Here is a 19122-nt window from a genome sequence, read left to right as displayed (position 1 = left end):
CCAATTCAGCTCTTTTGTCTCAAGCACATCACATATCCAATGATATCTCACGTCGATGTGTTTGGATCTCGAATGAAAAGTTGAATTCTTTGAGAGATGAATGACACTTTGACTGTCGCAAAACAAAGTAAACTTCTCTTGCTTTTGGCCCAACTCTTGTAGGACTTCTTCATCCATAACATCTCTTTACATGCCTCGGTAGCTGCAATATACTCAGGTTCTGTAGTAGACAAAGCAACACACTTTTATAAACTTGACTACCACGAAACAACACCGCCTGCAAAGGTAACAAAAAAAATCTGATACGAATTTTCTTAAATCAACATCACCCGCCATATCAGAATCTGTAAAGCCTTCCAAAATAGGAGTATCACTTCCAAAGCATAAACGTGCTTTCGGAGAGCCTCGAAGATATCTGAGAATTCACTTAACAGTCAACCAATGTTCTTCTCCTAGGTTGGAGAGATACCGACTAACAACACCAACTGCGTGTGCTATGTCCGGTCTTGTACATACCATGACATACATAAGACTACCAACTGCAGAGGCATAAGGTAAATTCTTCATTTCATCTTTCTCTTTCTCACTTGTAGGACATTGTTTAGAATTCAACTTGAAATGACCTGCAAGTGGAACTGAAATCGGTTTTGCATTTTTCTTTGCAAATCTCTCAAGTACCTTCTTAATGTACTCCTCCTATGATAGCCAAAGTGTTCTGTTCTTCAGGTCCTATTTAGAACTCAACTAGAAGATGAGTTCATTGCCTCCTAATGAGAAGCAAAGCAAAAAAGATAGAAAACCAAAAAAAACATGCAATACCTCTCCAAGGTGAACAATTGTCTTGAACTTCTTCACAGAGGGAGAGCGAGCCTCTTCATTGAACTTAAAGATGACACATCCAAATCATTAAACATAATATCATTAGAAGAACATTGAACATTAAAAGAAGAAGAAAGAAACACTGACAGTAAACTGAAAGATGACACAACCAAATCATTAATATTACATTGCTTGTCAACCTATAAAAATAAAAATATGAGCATACAAAACAAAGTTGATAAATAGGGTCTTGTTATTTTGAAATCTCTTTTTTGTGGAGCTCTCAGCCGCTGAAAACAGGAACAAAGAGCAATCAAATTAGTTGAGTCTCTGAAATCGTCTTCTTCCCCTCCAGTTGCATGAGGTTTCCCTGGATCATATGCAAGCAAAACATAAAGGTTACAACCCATATCTTTGCGCAGGGGTGGGAAAACTGGAGTTTGCGTAGGGTGGGCAAACTTCATTAGGCGCAAAATGCATTTTGCGTGAGGGAGCAAAATGCATTTTGCGTGGGGGAGCAAAATGCATTTTGAGCTGGTCATATACAGCATACAAACCAAACCATTTAGCATTCAGACAAAAAAAACCCTAAACCCTAACATAAACCATCTTCATTCAAACTATATTCAAACCATCTTCATTCAAACCATATTCAAACTAGAAAAACATTCACTTAAAACCTTAAAAACCTAAAACCTATCATACAGAGCATGCAAAGGGAGCGGGAAAATCACATGAATATGCAAGCGATGAATGGTTGCGGGGAGGCGTACGTCGTTGCTTAGCGATCGTTCGGCGTTACTTGCACTAGTAAAAACAAATCAATAGCCACAGGAAATATTGTCGCTATTGGTCAATTTATTGTCGCTGAAAGTTAATAGCCACGGTTAACATAATCGTCGCCAATTGACGTTATAGGCTCCGTAGCTAAAATATAGCTACAAGACCGAGTATTGTCGCTATTAAGTGGCTACGGTATTAAATTACCGTCGCTAAAGGGTGGCTATACTAATTTAAAACCATTAATAATTGTTTTTTATAATTTACATAATTTAACATGAATAAAAAGTTTTCAAATATTAAAATTATAAGATTTTTATTAGTGAACAAACTTACATAATATTTTTATTAAATTCAAACATTGTTTCTTAATCCTATAATTAACTAAAATAAAATATATGTTCTCCATTTGTTTTTAAAAAATTCAATAGTTCATAGCCATCAAATTAGTTGGTTTGTCAAAGACCTGCCAAGAATCAAACAATGAATGGGAAGATATCATCATCACCTTATCATCTAGTAATACTGTCATTTAATCATATAATCATAATTATGTTCAATCATTTCAATCACAATTAAGTCATTCATTTAAATCACAAATAAAATAAAAGTTAAAAGAGCCTTAAGTTTATTGCATGTTGAAATCTAATTTTGTGTTCACACTACTTTTGATTTCTCAATGTTGTCATTTTACAATTAAATTTATCCCTAATTGAGAACAATAGTAATATGATTTGTCAAGTAAGAGGAAGTAAGGAGTAAATAAGGTTGAATAAACCAAAAGGTATAATCTCCTTATTCCCATAAAAAAAAATAGACAACTTTATTAACAAGTACCAAAAATCACATGTTTCCATCTCCCCTATTAAACAAATTAAATGAATCTATAGTAAATACATAGATATTATATATATAAAAGATCCATAAATTAATTACCTCCTCATACTTGAAGTCTGAGGATAAAAGAACATAAATAACATGGGTTTTTGTTGATGAAATGCTTCAATCCTGAAATATCCATGAGTAAATTAATAAATATTTAATTAAAAAACAAATATATAATCATTATCATTTACATCAATTGAAAAAAAAATAAAAGAAATGAGATGCATGCCTTTGTAAGATAGCATAATTTATTCGTTTCGAGAAAATCTTCGAGACATTCTGATAAAAAAATAAAAAACAATGTAAATCATATAAGAAAGTATTAAAAAATATGATTTAGGAAAAAGATCAATAAATAAACATTAATTAACCTCTTAGATAAATTCTTTTCATTTGAACTACTCTAACAAGTTAGTCTTTGAATACCTTGTGAATATTTTGTACAGAGTCCTAAAACAAGAAGTGAATAAATATCATAGCAAAATCCATTCATAGGCAAGTCATCTATATTGCATAAATTTTACATGATTATTTAAGGTATTTTCTAGAAACTTAGGCAATTATTTAATAGAAGATCGGATACCTTTACATATACATGATTATGTAGATTCAATCTCACGAAATCTGTGCAAGTAACATCCCCATTTATTAACAAGGTGCAAGGGTATTGACTACTTACTCTATAACCTTGGAGGTCACGACATGAATTCTTAGTAGAATACCAATCACCTCTTTTGTCTCCTATTAAAGGCCACATTATTCCCAAAGACAGGATACACCCAAGAAGCGAGGATACAATGACTAGGTGTGGGCAAATCATTCCAACACACATATTTGAGAAATCGAAGTAAAACCTGTCAAAAATAAGAGATTAATTGAATGGAACTAGAGTTATTTAAGCTTAAGTAATTAATCACTTGTTTTGATAGGCCTTGAGACCAAATTTAGGGAAAGATGAAAAGCCACAATCTATTTCCTACAATAAAGAACCAGAATCACTGGAAGAAGCTCCACAATAAACTTCAGGGGAAGAACTTGTCAAGAGTTTTCACTTGCTTCCTGTATATACAATAAATATTAGGATCATTAGATCAGAATAAAAATGACTAATAATTTCTAACTAGCAGTGAGGATTGAGGAGGATGGATAAGTTTTTAAAGTTATCACTTTGTTAGCTGATAATATATAATGATGAACCCTCAAAACATGGAAGTAAAACACAACAAAAGTCATGTTGTTAGTGAGTGTTTACAGTTCTCACAGAAAAACAAAAACAGACGAGAATCATCAGCAAGTAGTGCTTTGCAGAGAATAACAAAGGTAGTGATGATCTAGAGGAAGAAGAAGAACCTGAGCTTTCTCCTCCTAGAGGTAGCTGGGTTGGGTTAACCTCGTTTGCCCCTGAATTGGACTAAGAGCCTCAACACCAACCGATGATGTTGATGGTCCAAGAGAACTATCATGAGCAAGGTTGTGCAAATACAAATTCAATTCAACAAAGATCATAAATTAATTCATTACAATTTACACCATTTACACCATGATAACATCTAACAACATATCTGGAGCAAGACCGCCAATCACTACGGACAATTTGAAGAGTTAAATAGATCGATCACTAAATAAACAAATAAATCAGAAGAAATTCAAAGTGAGATCTAGATATGAATTAAGGAGGTTTGGAAGAAGTAGCACTCACGAAAGCAGATACACTGAGCATTGTTTTTCAAAACAGTTTTGATACATGAACAACAAATTCCTTGTGGTTTTTTATCGGTGCTTCCGTTGGAGACATAAGACAAGCAATCAGCCATTTCGAGGACTAGATTAGTATAGTCGGCCATCGGTGGTGGAGATTTAGGAGTAGCGGAGGAGTGACCAATATTATTATTGCAGATTAGGAATAAAACAGAGAGAACTTACAGTATTAGAACGAGAACCGACTTGATGATCGCTATTACAGGTACTTGGATTGGAGCAAGGAATCTCATTACGCAAGGTGAGGGAGAGACAAGAACTGAAGCGGCGGCTTGCAGAGTGGTTTTGGTTTAGGGTTAATATTTAGGGAAATTTGACAAAATAACCCTCGTAAAAGGGTTATTTCCAAATTTAGCATAGGCTAGATAATTTTTTCAAATTTAACCTTTTGTCAATGGGAAAAGATCATTTTGCCCTAAATTAAAAAAATAACATTTTCTCTTTCCTCTTTCCTTCCCTTTCCGTTTTCTCTCCCGGAGCCCCCTCTCCTCTTTTCATATTTTCGAAACAGGAAGCAACAAACGACCATCATCATCATCTTCTTCTTCTCCTCTCCTCCGACGACGAAGCCGAAGGAACCAACTAAGCAATGAACGAACGAAGCAATAGTAAATGTGAGTTTTTCCCGTGGCCAAAACCTGAGGAGCAACCTGGTGGGCTTTTCTTTTTTCTTGCAATTCTTACTTTATCTATCTATCTAGGGATTGATTGCCTTTGTTTGAAAGTGTTACTGAAAGTTGTGCAGGGTCACTTGTGCTGGATGGAATAGATGTAACTGGCTATCCAATATTTAATGATGCGAAGGTTTACCATCTCACTCTTACATGCCTGAAATAAGCTGCTATAATCAACTACCACTACTGTTAATATCTCTCAAATTTTCCAAGGCATGTGGAAAAGGCAATTGCATCTGTCGTAGACGAATGCGCATTTGTCGCAGACGAATGCGCATCTGTCGTCTGCGACATATGCGAATTCGCCTTCGACAACCTGCAACAACCTTCGACAGATGCATTTTAAACCCAAAACGATTCAATCAGCCAATAAACTTAAACCTAAACCTAAACCCAAACACTAAACACTAAAACCCTAAACCATTCTTCCATTTTAACCTTCGTTGCCTCGGAGAAAACTCACCATCAAGCTCAATAATAACTTTAAACAAGATTATTGTGTTTTTACTGTTGCTTCGTTCGTTCGTTGCTTAGTTGGTTGCTTCGGTTTCGTCGGAGGAGGAGAGGAGAAGAAGAAGATGATGGTCGTTTGTTACTTCCTATTTCGAAAATATGAAAAGAGGAGAGGGGGCTCCGGGAGAGAAAACGAAAAGGGAAGGAAAGAGAAGGAAAGAGGAAAGAGAAAAGAGAAAATGTTATTTTTTTAATTTAGGGGCAAAAGGGTCTTTTCCCATTGACAAAAGGTTAAATTTGAAAAAATTATCTAGCCTATGCTAAATTTGGAAATAACCCTTTTATGAGGGTTATTTCGTCAAATTTCCCAATATTTAGTATTCATTCATAATGTTTATAGGTTAAAAGAAATATAAGTGAACCATTATTTAAAAAATGGGTTGATTGGGCCTATCTAATGGATATTTAATATTTGTTTTCTAAATTATAACCTACTGATAATTAGGATGGGTTAAAAATTTCTTAAAAAAAGAATAGGCCTACAGGAATATATTAGTTAATTGATTCTAATACTATTCAAAAGAATATGCCCAATAACCACACTGTTTTTATACAGTTGCGGAAGATGAATAAATACTGTGTTATTGAATTTCTTAGTGATTATTAGCTACAAAAACATTTTACTGTAGCTAAATTAGTCGCTATTGACCTAATTTTTACTAGTGTTGGCTTGGCGATCATCGGGGAAGAAACCGGGGAAGAGAGCGAAGGGAGAACAATGGTCGATTGATGAGAGAAGAGGGAAAGAAAAGAAGAAAAAATGGAAGAAAAGGTGAAGGTTATTGGAATAAAAAAATATATTGTAAGGGTAAAATGGTCAAAAAAAATTTAAAAAATGTTATATTTGAAAACTATTTTATCAGGTTAGTTTTGAGAGGAGGGTTACTTTTAGGGTCATTTGATCAAATTTCCCCTAATAACACTTTATATTTTAAATTCAACACCAAACTTGATGTACGTGGGACATTTTAACAATATAAGTTCAACTTTTTAACTAAGTAATCTATATATATATATATATATATATATATATATATATATATATATATATATATATATATATATAATGATGCTTAATTTTTAAAGTGTCTGGATTACCGGGTCAAGAACTGTGGTTAATTTGGATATATATGTGAGAGTAAATGGATATTTTGATCGAATTGTGGGTTGACCCGCCCATAAACTTAAAACTGTTAAAAATAAAATTAAAAATGCTATAGAACTTTCAACCTAACAAATCAAGTACATCCTTTAAACCAACTAAGCTAATAACACTTTATATTTTAAATTCAACATCAAATTTGATGAACATGGTGGTTCATCAATAGTTTTTATTCTGTCATAATTCTCTTTTGACTCTACGTTATAGATTTGACTATTATTAGTTTGCAATAATGGAAGAATTTCGTCATATTTATAGAGATATGGGACATAATTCATATGAATATAGTAAGTCTTGTCTGGTCTACTTTAATGGTAGTCTTTATATTTTCTCTTTCACTCATAGTATTGGGAAGAAGTGGATTCTAGAGGTCAAACTAAATGAGTAAACTAAATGAGTTGAGGAATCAAACTATATCAATTGTTTTAAAGATCGTTCTGTAATGTGAGAGTAAATATATAATTGAGTCGGATTGTGGGTTGACCCGCCCAAAAACTTAAAACGGTTAAAAATAAAATTAAAAATGCTATCACATTTTTACCGTAATATTTTTTTTACGGTTTTTAATATTATTACTTATGCAAATGCATGGGATACATGCTAGTTAATTCCAATGACTTAATTTGTACACATTATCAAATAAAATAATTTATACCTTATTTATTGTGTTATATTTTATTTCTTATATGGAATTAATACTTATAAGATATCCTACCTGGGCTATGTAATATTACCGAAGGAATCCCAATTAATCTTGAGAAATTTGAGGCAATCTTGAGAAATTTGAGACAATGAAGACTTGGCCTACTCCTGTTTTAATCAAACAACTACCTGGATTCCAGTGCCGTTCCTGAGATTTTTTAGGCCTTAGGCGAAAGCACGAAATTGGGGACCTACGCATAAACTTCACTTGTGTTTCACCGTTGATCTTCAATAACCTTCCAATATCTACAAAGATGCAACATAAATTGTCAACGAAAGTGACTTCTTCTTGCATTTTTAGATCCAAAATCATTGATAATTGTATCGTAATCAATATATTCCAAAAAATATTTTTCAATACATAAAATAGCAAGTCCATTCAATCTATCTTGAGTCATCGAAGATCTTAGATAATTTTTCAATAATTTTAACTTAGAAAACTTCTTTCAGTAGAAGCTACCGTAACAGGCAATGTTAGTAAAATTCGATATACAATAGAGACATTAGAATACTTTTGAGAATAGTGAAAATAAGAAAAGTTCCTAGAAATATGATCATAAGGAAACTCAAGATTTAATTCTCGTCTAGGACCCTTTTCAACCAATAAATTTCTTGTTTTATTATCAAGATTATCCCAATTTATAGGATCATATATATCTACTAGAGGTTTATCCACGAGAGAGATAGAATGGTTGTTTGTTTGACTATCGTTTTCGGGAATGATATTTATTTCCTCCACATTCTCATCTATATTAACTATATTAATTTCTTCAGCATTTATCGCTTCAATGGAGTCTAAATTTTCATAAGCTTGATGTTGAATAAATAAAAATCAAACCCTGATGTTGAATTTTCACTTTTAATGGTTAAACCTTACCTCAAGGCTCAACCCAGCAAAACAGAGCCATTGTCAAAATTATTTTATTGTCGGTTTCATTGTCGGTTTCGTTGTGAGTTTCGTTGTCGGTTTCGTTGTGAGTTTCGTTGTCGGTTTCATTGTCGATGTAGGATACAGAGACTGAAAGAGACAGATAGTGAGACAAACAGTAGGGTTTTCAATTTTTTGTTCAGATAGTGTTAGTTTGTTTCTCTAGTTGGGCTATAGAGCCATGGGCGAATAAATCTAACATAATAAAAAAATTAAAGAATAAGAAACTAAAAATCCTTACTAATACCTAGCATATATAAAAAAAAAATGGGCCCCTTTTTGGTCCTAGGCCCTAGGCCGTGGCCTAGGCTGCCTACCCCTCCGGGTCGGGCCTGCTGGATTCCTCAGACTCACGGGTTCTAACAGAAGATTCATCTGACATTATGAACTAGTAGCGAGGCCAATGAAAATCGTGCTCAAGAAAGGAAATTACATATGGAATTAGAAATCATAATTAGCCTTTAATCAATTGAAACAATTAATTACAACCCTGCTTATTTTGACATTATCTTGACTTCAACATTCCATTCGTGGTAGAGATGGATGCAAGTAAAATTAAAATCGGAACAGTGCTTATACAAAACAATCGACCTATCGCCTTCATAAAAAAGTCTCTATATTGATAGAAATCATTTATCGACGTATGAAAGAAAATTGTTGACATTTACATTGGTTGTTGAGAAGTGATGACTTTATCTCCACTATAAACGATTTTTGGTTAAAACGGATCACGAATCTGTTAAATATTTTCTTGAACAAAGAGTTCAAACCCCAGCTTAAAAAATGGATCTAGAAGCTATTGGTTATGACTTTACTATTCAATTTAAAAGAGGTCGGGAGAATGTGATGTTTGATGAGCTATGAAGAAGCGGTAATGAAATACAATGTGTAGGGTTGTTGGTATAGTATTCACTTGTAATCAATCGCATCAATCAAACTTGGGTTTTAAGTCCAAATATAATTAAACTCTTCCAAAAAATAAGAGAGGATGAACAAATTCACCCTCATTTCACTTTAATAGATGGCAACTTGAGGAAGGAGTATGAGATTTGACTCGGAGCTCTGAGTAATTCTCATTGCGTCTATGCACTCGAGTCCCACATAAGGACAATCAGTTACACTCATCACCTTAAAAAACATGCAGCTTATATATTTCTGGACATGAATAGCTAGAGATGTGCATGAATATATATGTACTTGCGATGTGTGTCAAAATAACAAAGGGAAAACTTAGCTCAGAAAAGTCTCCTCCAATCATTGTCATTATCGAATAAATTATGATAATTTGTTTCTATTTATAGAACACTTACCAAATGCAAGAGCAAAAATTATGATTTATGTAGTGATAGATTGTTTGTCCAAGATTACGCATTTTGTGGCTATATAACACCTTTTTACAACCAAGAAGAATGCAGAAGTTTTTTATTAACAATGTCTTCAACTTCAATGAATGTATGTGTACATAATAAGTTACATGGATAAAATATTTACTAGTTCTTTCTCCTGTGAGTTCCTTAAATTACAGGGGGTGCATCAGCCATGTCCTCTACTTACCACTCGTAAACCGATGATCAAACGGAGGTGGTTAATCGTTGTCTTGGGACGTGTTGGCAGGGCCGGTCCTGAGAATTTGGGGCCAATACAAATTTAAATTTTGGGACCCCTAAAATAGTAATTATTTTTTAAAAAAATTTTAATAATATAAATAGTTAATATATTATAATACGAAAATAAGATATTAAAAAGGAGATAGAAAAGTTTTATATATATATATAATATTAAAAGAGAAAAAAATAGAAAAATAAGATTAATAATATAATATATAATTAATAATAGTATTAAATATTAAAAAATGGAGGGCCTATAAAAGTGGGGCCCTATGCAACTGCATAGGTTGTCTTACCTCGGAGTCGGCCCTACGTGTTGAATGGATGGAACAAGTGGCTTCCCTTATAGGATGGTGGCATAGCATTAACTATCATTTTGTAACTCAAGTATCACCATTCGAAGTTATCTATGGCTATAAATCTCCGATACATACATCATACCTCATGAGCGACTTGAGAATTGAAGAAGTCAAACACACTCTGCTCACTAAGGGAGCGACTATTCAATTGTTCAAGTTTCACTTAGACGAGCTTATAATCGGATGAAACAATCATAGGATAAACGCATAATGGAGGTAAAATTGACGATCGGGGACTGGGATTTAGTCAAGCTTCACCCTATAGAAACATTTTAGTGCAAAAGAAGTATCATAAGCTAACACTCAAATTCATTGGTCTCTTCCTTGTCACGAGACAAAACGTATTGGTTGGATATAGGGTATGCAGCTAAGATTCATAACGTATTTCACGTCTCTTAGTTGAAAAGTTATTGAGAACGTCGTAGACCATAACAGCGATTCCTAATGTGATGACATGGGACGAGGTTCTAGAAAGCATTCGAGCGGAACGGGATCTATAGATCGAGGGCAAACGTCGTCATCATGTACAAGTCAAATGAACTGGGAGAGAATATGAAAAAAAATCATGGGAAGATGCAAAAGCTCTATGGTTAAACATCTTGAGTCGTTATTGGAATGAGGTCAACATCGAAAGAGATATGTCCAAATTCGTTGGTGTCGCTGAATTTCTGAAGAGACAAACGTTGTTACTAACCGTGACTAAAATAAACATTTGGACGGTCTAGGAGGAGACATGTGCAGGGACGGACCCAGGATTTTGAACTGGGGTGGGCTTGAAAAAAGTTTATGCTGGTCTTAAAATAATAACGAGAAAATTTTGAAAAAAACAAATATATAAAAGTAAAGTTTTACCAATTTTTTAATAATTAGATAAAAAAACAATGAATTATATTAAATTTTTTTAAGAAATTAATGGTAATGTCATATTTCTAATAAATAAATAAATAAAAAAGTCACCCGAAACTCTACATAGACTCATCCCTGGACATGTGGAAGTATCAAAATGGTCAGACCAATAAACTATTTGTTTTTCTGCTTTTTTTTTCTTTCTATGTTACCCCTGAACTTATTTCATTTTTATTTTTGGCCTTATTTTATTAGTCCAGCTCGAAGAAATTTATTAAATTGTCGTAAAAAATCCACTAACATATATACAGGGGCGGAGCCAGGATGAAAAACTACTTGGGGCTGACTCCAACTTGCATCTCAGATGTAACTTTTTATGCTCCGCTTTTTTTTTCAATAAAATTTTCACGATTATTAGAAGATGGAGACTCGTCATGCCCTCTCAATGTACACGCTTGCAAGGTGAGCCACCAAGTGCTTTCAATAGTTGCTGTAAGTCATTATCTGTTATTTTGTTTTTCATTTAAAGACTATGCATTCAGTACTTTGTCAATATAACAAGGATATTCATTAGATTATCAAGATATTCAACCGCCATATTATGTGTTGAAAATTACATCCTATATGCATAACAAAAGAGCATTTATCCCCATCATTAACTCGTTTTCAATATTTGAATCCATCTATTGTAAATGTAGATTTTTTGGGTTGCTTATGTTCAAACAAGAAACATGGGAAACAAAAAACAGCATCTTTCAAAGGAGAGTATTCTAACCAAGTAAATTTCTTAAACCAATGACTTTGGAACCGTCGATTTTGATTTCCAAATTTGGTCGGCGGGTACTCATCCTTAATAGGTTGATATGACCCCATCTTAATATAAACTCGTCTAATTTCATTCCTTTGATTAAAAGGATATTTTCATATCGGAATACGTAATGCTGGATCAAGTTTAAGAGAACTTACATCAACATCAACTCTAGGAGATTTGTTAGGTTCTTAAGTAGGGATATCAAATTTTTTATTTAAATACCGAATCAAATCAATGTAACTATTTTAACTTGTTTATTAATACTAATTTACATTTACATATAAATTTTTAAAATAATTTATAAATTAAACTAATATAATTATGAATTAGTCTATAGATATAAATTATATTTTAAAATATAATAAATTAAAGGTATTATATTAAAGGTGAGGCCAGGATTTGATTACCTGACCTCATTTTCACAGTTTAGTTACTTAATCAAATAATCAATTGGGCTAAGAGCCATATGTTAAATACATATATAAAATGTTTTATTTTAAGATTTTAATTTAGGTGGGACTAAAGTCCACCCTAACCCATGTGTGGCTCCGCCCCTTCGTATATATACTATATACTTAGTTAGATTCTCGGCACTATTATAAAATTATAATGAAAGAACACTAGTCTTACCCCCTCTAGCTTCGACTGTGCCAATGCAACAATTTGCATATCTCCATCCTTCGCTATGTTCATCTTCGCCTCAATCTAACGCTCAGTATATTTCTACGCCAGCTATCCTCGTCCCAAAATCAATTTTATGCACCACAGTGTGTGAATCAACTACATTGTAAAATATTCGTGTTGAGACATTTACATTAACTCATTTTAAATAATACAACAGATTCAACTCTACGTCACAATTAGACACCAAATATGTTGTCGATAACCGTTCAAAGTGCTTTAAAATAAATACAAATATTGGTTATTCTAAGTAAATTTGTGTACAGTCTCAAATTACAAAATTAATATTATAAATTATTATAACGATACATATTCTTAAAATACGTATAAAAAAAATTAACATTACAACAATTATTGCTTCAAACATCAAAAGTTAACTCATATATTTTATACATTTTTTATATCTTAAGAACTTGTGTCCTCATGGTTCAGCCTCCCCTTACGATCTAGCGAGAATGCTTGTGACCTGCAAGAAATAAAAAAGTAAAAAATATATATATATTATTTTATTTTTTACATTCCTAACAAAAAAAAATATATAGATAAAAATAATAAATACTAGTTTTAAATAATAAAAACTATAATTATAAAATAAAATTTACAGTAATTATAAAAACATAAATATATATATATATATATATATATAGTATCTAATTTTTAAATGATTTTTTTAAATCATAAAATAAAATAACACAGTTTAAATATTTTTCCACATTGGAAAAAAGTTTGAAGAGAGAATATATATATTTTTTTTACATGCAATCAGTTAGTCATTCTCTTTTACAATTCATCAACTTATCATTTTTCATATTTTAATTTTAAAATTTTAATTATCTTAATTAATTTATATATATAACAAATGAGGTATTTTGAAGAAAAATTAGTGAATAATTATGAATTATTTTGTGTTACTATGCTTGAAATTTTGATTCTAACATATGCATACTAACAAATTAAATTAAATTTATATGTGTGAGCTGTTTTGACCGGTTTCTTATATCACATGTTAATTTATGTCAATTTCAAATACAATTAAGCACGGAATTCAATAGAAAATTTTGAGGTCATTTAAATGTTAATCATTTATTTCTTAATATATTCCAAAGAAAATCAATGTAAAATTTTAAGAAATGAAATTCATTTAAAAATCAATTTTTTTTTAAATAATAAAAAATAAATAAATATTATTTTATTTAGGGTTTAAAAAAATTACATAAACCCAATTATACCCTCATCCCGCCATAATGATTTGAAATATATACTTTTTCCCGTGAAAATAATATATGCTTCTCTAATGGGACCCACACAAGCCAACTAGACATCTATTTTATTTGTATTGTCTTGTGACCGTTAATAATTTGTATGACTATTAATTTCAGAATAAAATAATTATTTGCATTTTATATAAATTAATTATTTTTTTATAATATTAAATAAAATAATTCAAAAGTCTTACTCTTTACTCATTTAGACAATTTATAGAAGATTTTGGTAATTCTATTTTTTCACTCTAAATAGATTATGTAATCTTGGTATATATTAATTTAAATTAAAAATAATAATAATATTAATTATCATATCTCATAAAAGACTTTGTAAAACCAATAAAAAAAATAAGATTTAATATTTAAAATATTTCAAGCACATACATAAAAAAAAATTAATTGTGAATTATTTCCTTAAATCAATATGTACCTAAATTGTAATACCCAAATAAATGAATTTCTACTCGAAATATCTAATTATTATTTGAAAATTTTACTATTACTATAATATAGTATTTATGATAAAAAAAAATTGAATGCATTTAAAACATTAATATATGTCCTATCTATGACAACCCAAATAAGGAAAATTAAATTGTAAGATTTTTGTTTGCTTTTAAATTTGTTATACCTATATTGCATAATTGTCAAATGAAAATAATCTTACAGATTTTTTTTCAAGTGATCAATATAATATAATATATATAAACTATTTATAGACATAAATTAATGAGTTTGAATTTTTGTATTATTTTTAAGAGAAAAAATTAAATACTATGTTACCGTTGAAATATTATTCTAAAAGAGGTAGAAAATTAGGGATAACTTATTAAATGGCCTAATTTAAATTGTTAAAGGTGTCATGTGATTTATTAAACCAGCCATAATAAAACATTTTCCTTTAAATTTCAATAATTATTTAGAGTGAAAATGGAATGTTTTATTATTATTTTATTGGCTGGTATTGTTTTCACTTTTATAAATTAAATTATTTTTCTTGGATGAAAAACTTTTTTCAATTGTTTACAAAAATTCCAACTAAATTTTATGGTAGAGGAAGTAAACTAGATAAAATATCCAGCAGTTGTGATATGATTTTTTATAAATCAATATTATTTATAATAAAACATAATTATTATTAACTAATAAGCCACAATTAATCCAAAATTTAAGTAAAATGCACATATAAATTAGTATTTTAAATAAAATTTTGTTATAATTACATAAGATGGACACATTTAAGTATTTTTGGTACACACTCTCTTGCTTAACCATGATTTTGAAATTATTTGAAAATATATAAATATGTTCTTCAAAGAAATTCCTCTTGATAATAAAGAAATTAATCCATATCAATATTACTGAAATATTTAAGTTGATTTTTGTAAGTTGTAGTATAATAATCAAAATTAATAAATTTAATGGGTAAATATAATTATTGGTAAAGAGTTTAGCGTAATATTGATTGAAGTCATTTTGATAAATAAAAAAGATTATTATTATCAATTACAGTACATTTTTATCTTGCTTATCTGTACTATTAATAAATAACTGTAAAAATGTTTTTGATATACACGAATCATTTAAAATACATAATAAATAACTTTCTTAGCTGTAAAATTACCATCTTCTATTTTTTTAATATTTTTTTCCTATAAAAGGATTCATATTTATCTTTTTCCCTTTTTCTTTTCATTTATCACTAATTATTTTATTAAAAATAATAATAGTATATAAAGAGAAACCAGGTCTAAAATAAAATAAGAGTAAAAAACAATGGTTTCAAGTAGAAATGATGGTGATGTTCCAGAATCCTCACGAGCCCGTAAAAGACGGTCTGAGTCACCTTCGCATCGGACTCGTTATCGACATACTCCGTATCAGACTCAAATGCTTGAAACGTAAGAATAAATATGATTCATTACTATATTGTTTTCTTTTTTTCTCTAATTAGTTTTTTATTTTGCTACAGATGAGCTTAACATTTTTTTATTTTGTAAAAGAAAGAGAGATTACATGTGTTCTTAATCAAATTTAGTTTTAAATATAAGAATTTCATATTTTTATTTTAATAAGAATTTTCTGTATTATTTGACATTTATCTATGATAGATCTTAGATTTATAAGATTTAATATGATATACTTCAATTATTTTTATTATAAATCTAAAATACTTTTTGTTATAAATCTCCTCCTAATTATTTTTTCTTATAAATCCGTAGAGTTATCAAATTTTTATTTTTCCTTAATGAATTAATTTAATTACAAATTTATGTAATTAAGGAATTATATTAATTTAATTGTTTTTTCAAATGTATTTCTCTTTTCTACTTCTAAGTAGATGTAAATGAATATTTAATTTTTATGAGTTTTGAAATTGAAGAGAATTCGCGGAATGTCGCCATCCGAATGACCGAGATCGACACAGAATCGGAATTGAGCTTGGACTCACACCAGATCAAGTGAAATTTTGGTTCCAAAACAAGAGAACCATTCTCAAGGTATAATATTGTATTATAACTCTTCTTACATGTACTTGTATGTTTCAAAAATAGTTATTATATCTTTTTTTTTTACTTTTTTATCCTATAAGTCGATGCAATAGTTGTTATCATATTTTTTTATTGTTTGCTCTAAATTTTCTTCCCACATATGCAGGGACAAAATGAGAGGGTCCAAGGGTTTACTCTCCGAGAGGAAAACGACAGGCTAAAAATCGAGAGTCTCTCAATGAAACGGATGTTAAACGAGAACTCATGCCGTAGTTGTAAGGTTCTTACTCCCATCGAAAAAGCACAACTTGCCAATATAAGACAACTTCAAGCCGATAATTTGCAATTGAAGCAAAAGGTTTTGTTCAATTACTCTAGTTTTTATTTATTAACTCATTTCATTCTCTTATAATTATATTGTACATTAGTATTTGTTATAAACTCTGACTTACATTTCTTAATTTATTGGCGTATGTACATGTACAATTGGGCGGACCAATCAGTACTATAATGCGTGTAATTCTCTTGCGATAACGGGGATCCCTATCCCAATAATACGAGACTTGCTACCACCAATGCTTGTTTCTTCGTTCGATCAAACCAGAGTCTTTATAGGGCAATCATCAATGGAGTCCTCCATTGATGATAATGCTATTGTTAATGCCAATGTCACTACTAATCCACAACTAGATTCCGAGACGTCAAAAATGATTCAAACAATCGGGATAGCTAGGGATGAGTTAATGAACCTATTGAATGTAAACGAACCATTTTGGTTAAAGGATATGACAGATGGAAGGTACATCATTCATAGGGAGACATATAATGCAACATTTTTAAAGACAAGTGCCCGAGAAAACCGCCATCAAAATGGATCGCGTACTCGCTTCGAATCATCGAAAAATGAAGCAATCTTGAGCATGAGTGCTTCTAGAGTAGCTGAAATGCTAATGGATTCGGTTAGTCCTATATATGTCCTATATATATCCCTTTTCTCTTTAATTAATCTTATAATACTACTCTGTTTTTAATCTTATGTATCTTTTTTTTTCAGAAAATGAGGGTAGAATATCTTTTTCCTACCATCATAACAGAGGCTTTCACAATCCAAGAATATGCAAATCAAACCTCGCCTCGCCAAGTCGGGCCTATAAAATTGGTATAAATATCGGTTTGTCTAGTAAAAATTCGCAATATTGAAAAGAAATTGGCTAAAATGGATGTGTTTGCTTGCATGCAGGTTTATGAACAAATGCATATATTGACCCCATTTGTTACTCCAAGAGAGCTTTGCTTTGTTCGTTTCTGTGAAAAGGTCGGTGAAGGAGTGTGGCTAATAGTGGAGGTCTCTCATGTCTTTAAGAATACTAGTTTTCAACTCAATTCCCCTTCTCGGGCATGGAGGCTTCCTTCTGGCTGTCTAATCAAGCATGTCTCTCCTGGAGTCTCTCATGTAAGTACACTATTAAACAAGATTATTTGAAAATGAAATGGTTCTCATTTAATGTTGTCATTGGTAGGTGACATGGGTGGAACATGTAGAAATTGAAGACAAGGCCCCAATTCATCTACTCTATAAAGATGTGTTCTTTCGTGGATTGGCCTTCAGTGCAGATAGATGGGTTCAAATACTTTCAAGGTCCTGCCATAGAATTGCTTGTTATAATAACATTGGGCAGAACCAATCTGATAGCTCCGAACAAAACTTGGGAGGTGATATACTATCTCTATCTCTATCTCTTTTTTTATAAATAAAATAGAATGAAATTAATCTGTTTACATGATATATTTGTATCTTTAGTGCTAGGAAACATGACCGAAGAACATAAGAAATGCATAATGAACATAACTGACAAGATGGTGAAGAGATTCTGCTCAAACATGAACATGAAAAACAAACTTGACATGCCTCAAATGAAAGACAATGGAATTTGTCTCTCTATATGTCGGGATCAAGAAAACTCGTGCCCATCCAATGGTCTGATCGTCAATGCTGCTACCTCGTTTTGGCTTGACGTTCCATGTCAAATGATTATCGATTACTTACAAAATGTTAACCTAAGAGCTCAGGTATATATTAAATGTTTTGGAATAACACACTTTGTAATTTAAATTTAATTTTAAATTGAAATCTCATTGTTGTTGTTATTAGTGGGACGATATGTGCAATGGAGGAGCAGTGGAAGAGTTTGCTTGTATTAGTTTTGGAGATGAAATAAAGAATTCTATCTCTATTATGAAGGTAAATATTAGAATAAGTTTTATTTTTCTTGACATATATTATAATGTAAAAATATAATTGATTATTTTGTATTGCAGCCTGATCATATTGAATCTGGAAACAATTTGATTGTGATCCAAGAGACTCTAGTGGATCCTCTTGGTGCGGTTGTAGTTTATGCTCCTGTTGATCAAGAAGACTTTGATGGGGAACTAAATGGTTCTTGGTCGAAGGATGTACTTCCATCTGGATTTATCATATCTAAGGATCAAAACCCTGAATGCATGCGGATCAATCTTGGAGGAGCTTCGACTTCTAGCAATGTTGTGAAGGATGTGCCTAACGGTTCGCTCGTTACTGTGGCTTTTCAAGTTATGTCTTATTCCGAGAAAATTGAGATGGAATTCGTCAACATTGTCACTTCTCTCATTTCTTCAACGGTTGATAGCATAAAGTTAGCATTCAATTACCCCGACCCCTCCCCTTAGTGTGATCTTTATGATGTGTTTTTATTTTTAAGCAAATTTTATGAAACTATGTTTGTATGAACTTATGATTGAGAACTTAATTCATTGTTTCTTTTCATTTTATTATTATTATTATTATTATTATTATTATT

General features: G+C 31.1%; 1 protein-coding gene across 1 annotated transcript in view; it reads left to right on the top strand.

Annotated features, from left to right (window-relative positions):
- Window positions 1-18991, top strand: part of LOC124909894 (homeobox-leucine zipper protein HDG11-like) — a 23631-nt gene extending 4640 nt beyond the window's left edge. The window contains exons 2-9 of the mRNA XM_047450524.1: window positions 16449-16640; window positions 16786-17241; window positions 17337-17441; window positions 17523-17735; window positions 17803-17995; window positions 18084-18352; window positions 18435-18524; window positions 18602-18991. Coding sequence (XP_047306480.1) covers window positions 16449-16640; window positions 16786-17241; window positions 17337-17441; window positions 17523-17735; window positions 17803-17995; window positions 18084-18352; window positions 18435-18524; window positions 18602-18991 — 1908 coding nt within the window. The remainder of the gene's footprint in view (window positions 1-16448; window positions 16641-16785; window positions 17242-17336; window positions 17442-17522; window positions 17736-17802; window positions 17996-18083; window positions 18353-18434; window positions 18525-18601) is intronic.
- The last annotated feature ends 131 nt before the right edge of the window (window positions 18992-19122 follow it).

This window comes from Impatiens glandulifera, chromosome 7 (assembly GCF_907164915.1).
Source record: "Impatiens glandulifera chromosome 7, dImpGla2.1, whole genome shotgun sequence".
In the NCBI taxonomy this organism is placed as follows: domain Eukaryota; kingdom Viridiplantae; phylum Streptophyta; class Magnoliopsida; order Ericales; family Balsaminaceae; genus Impatiens; species Impatiens glandulifera.
This window is presented reverse-complemented; position numbering and strand designations above follow the sequence as displayed.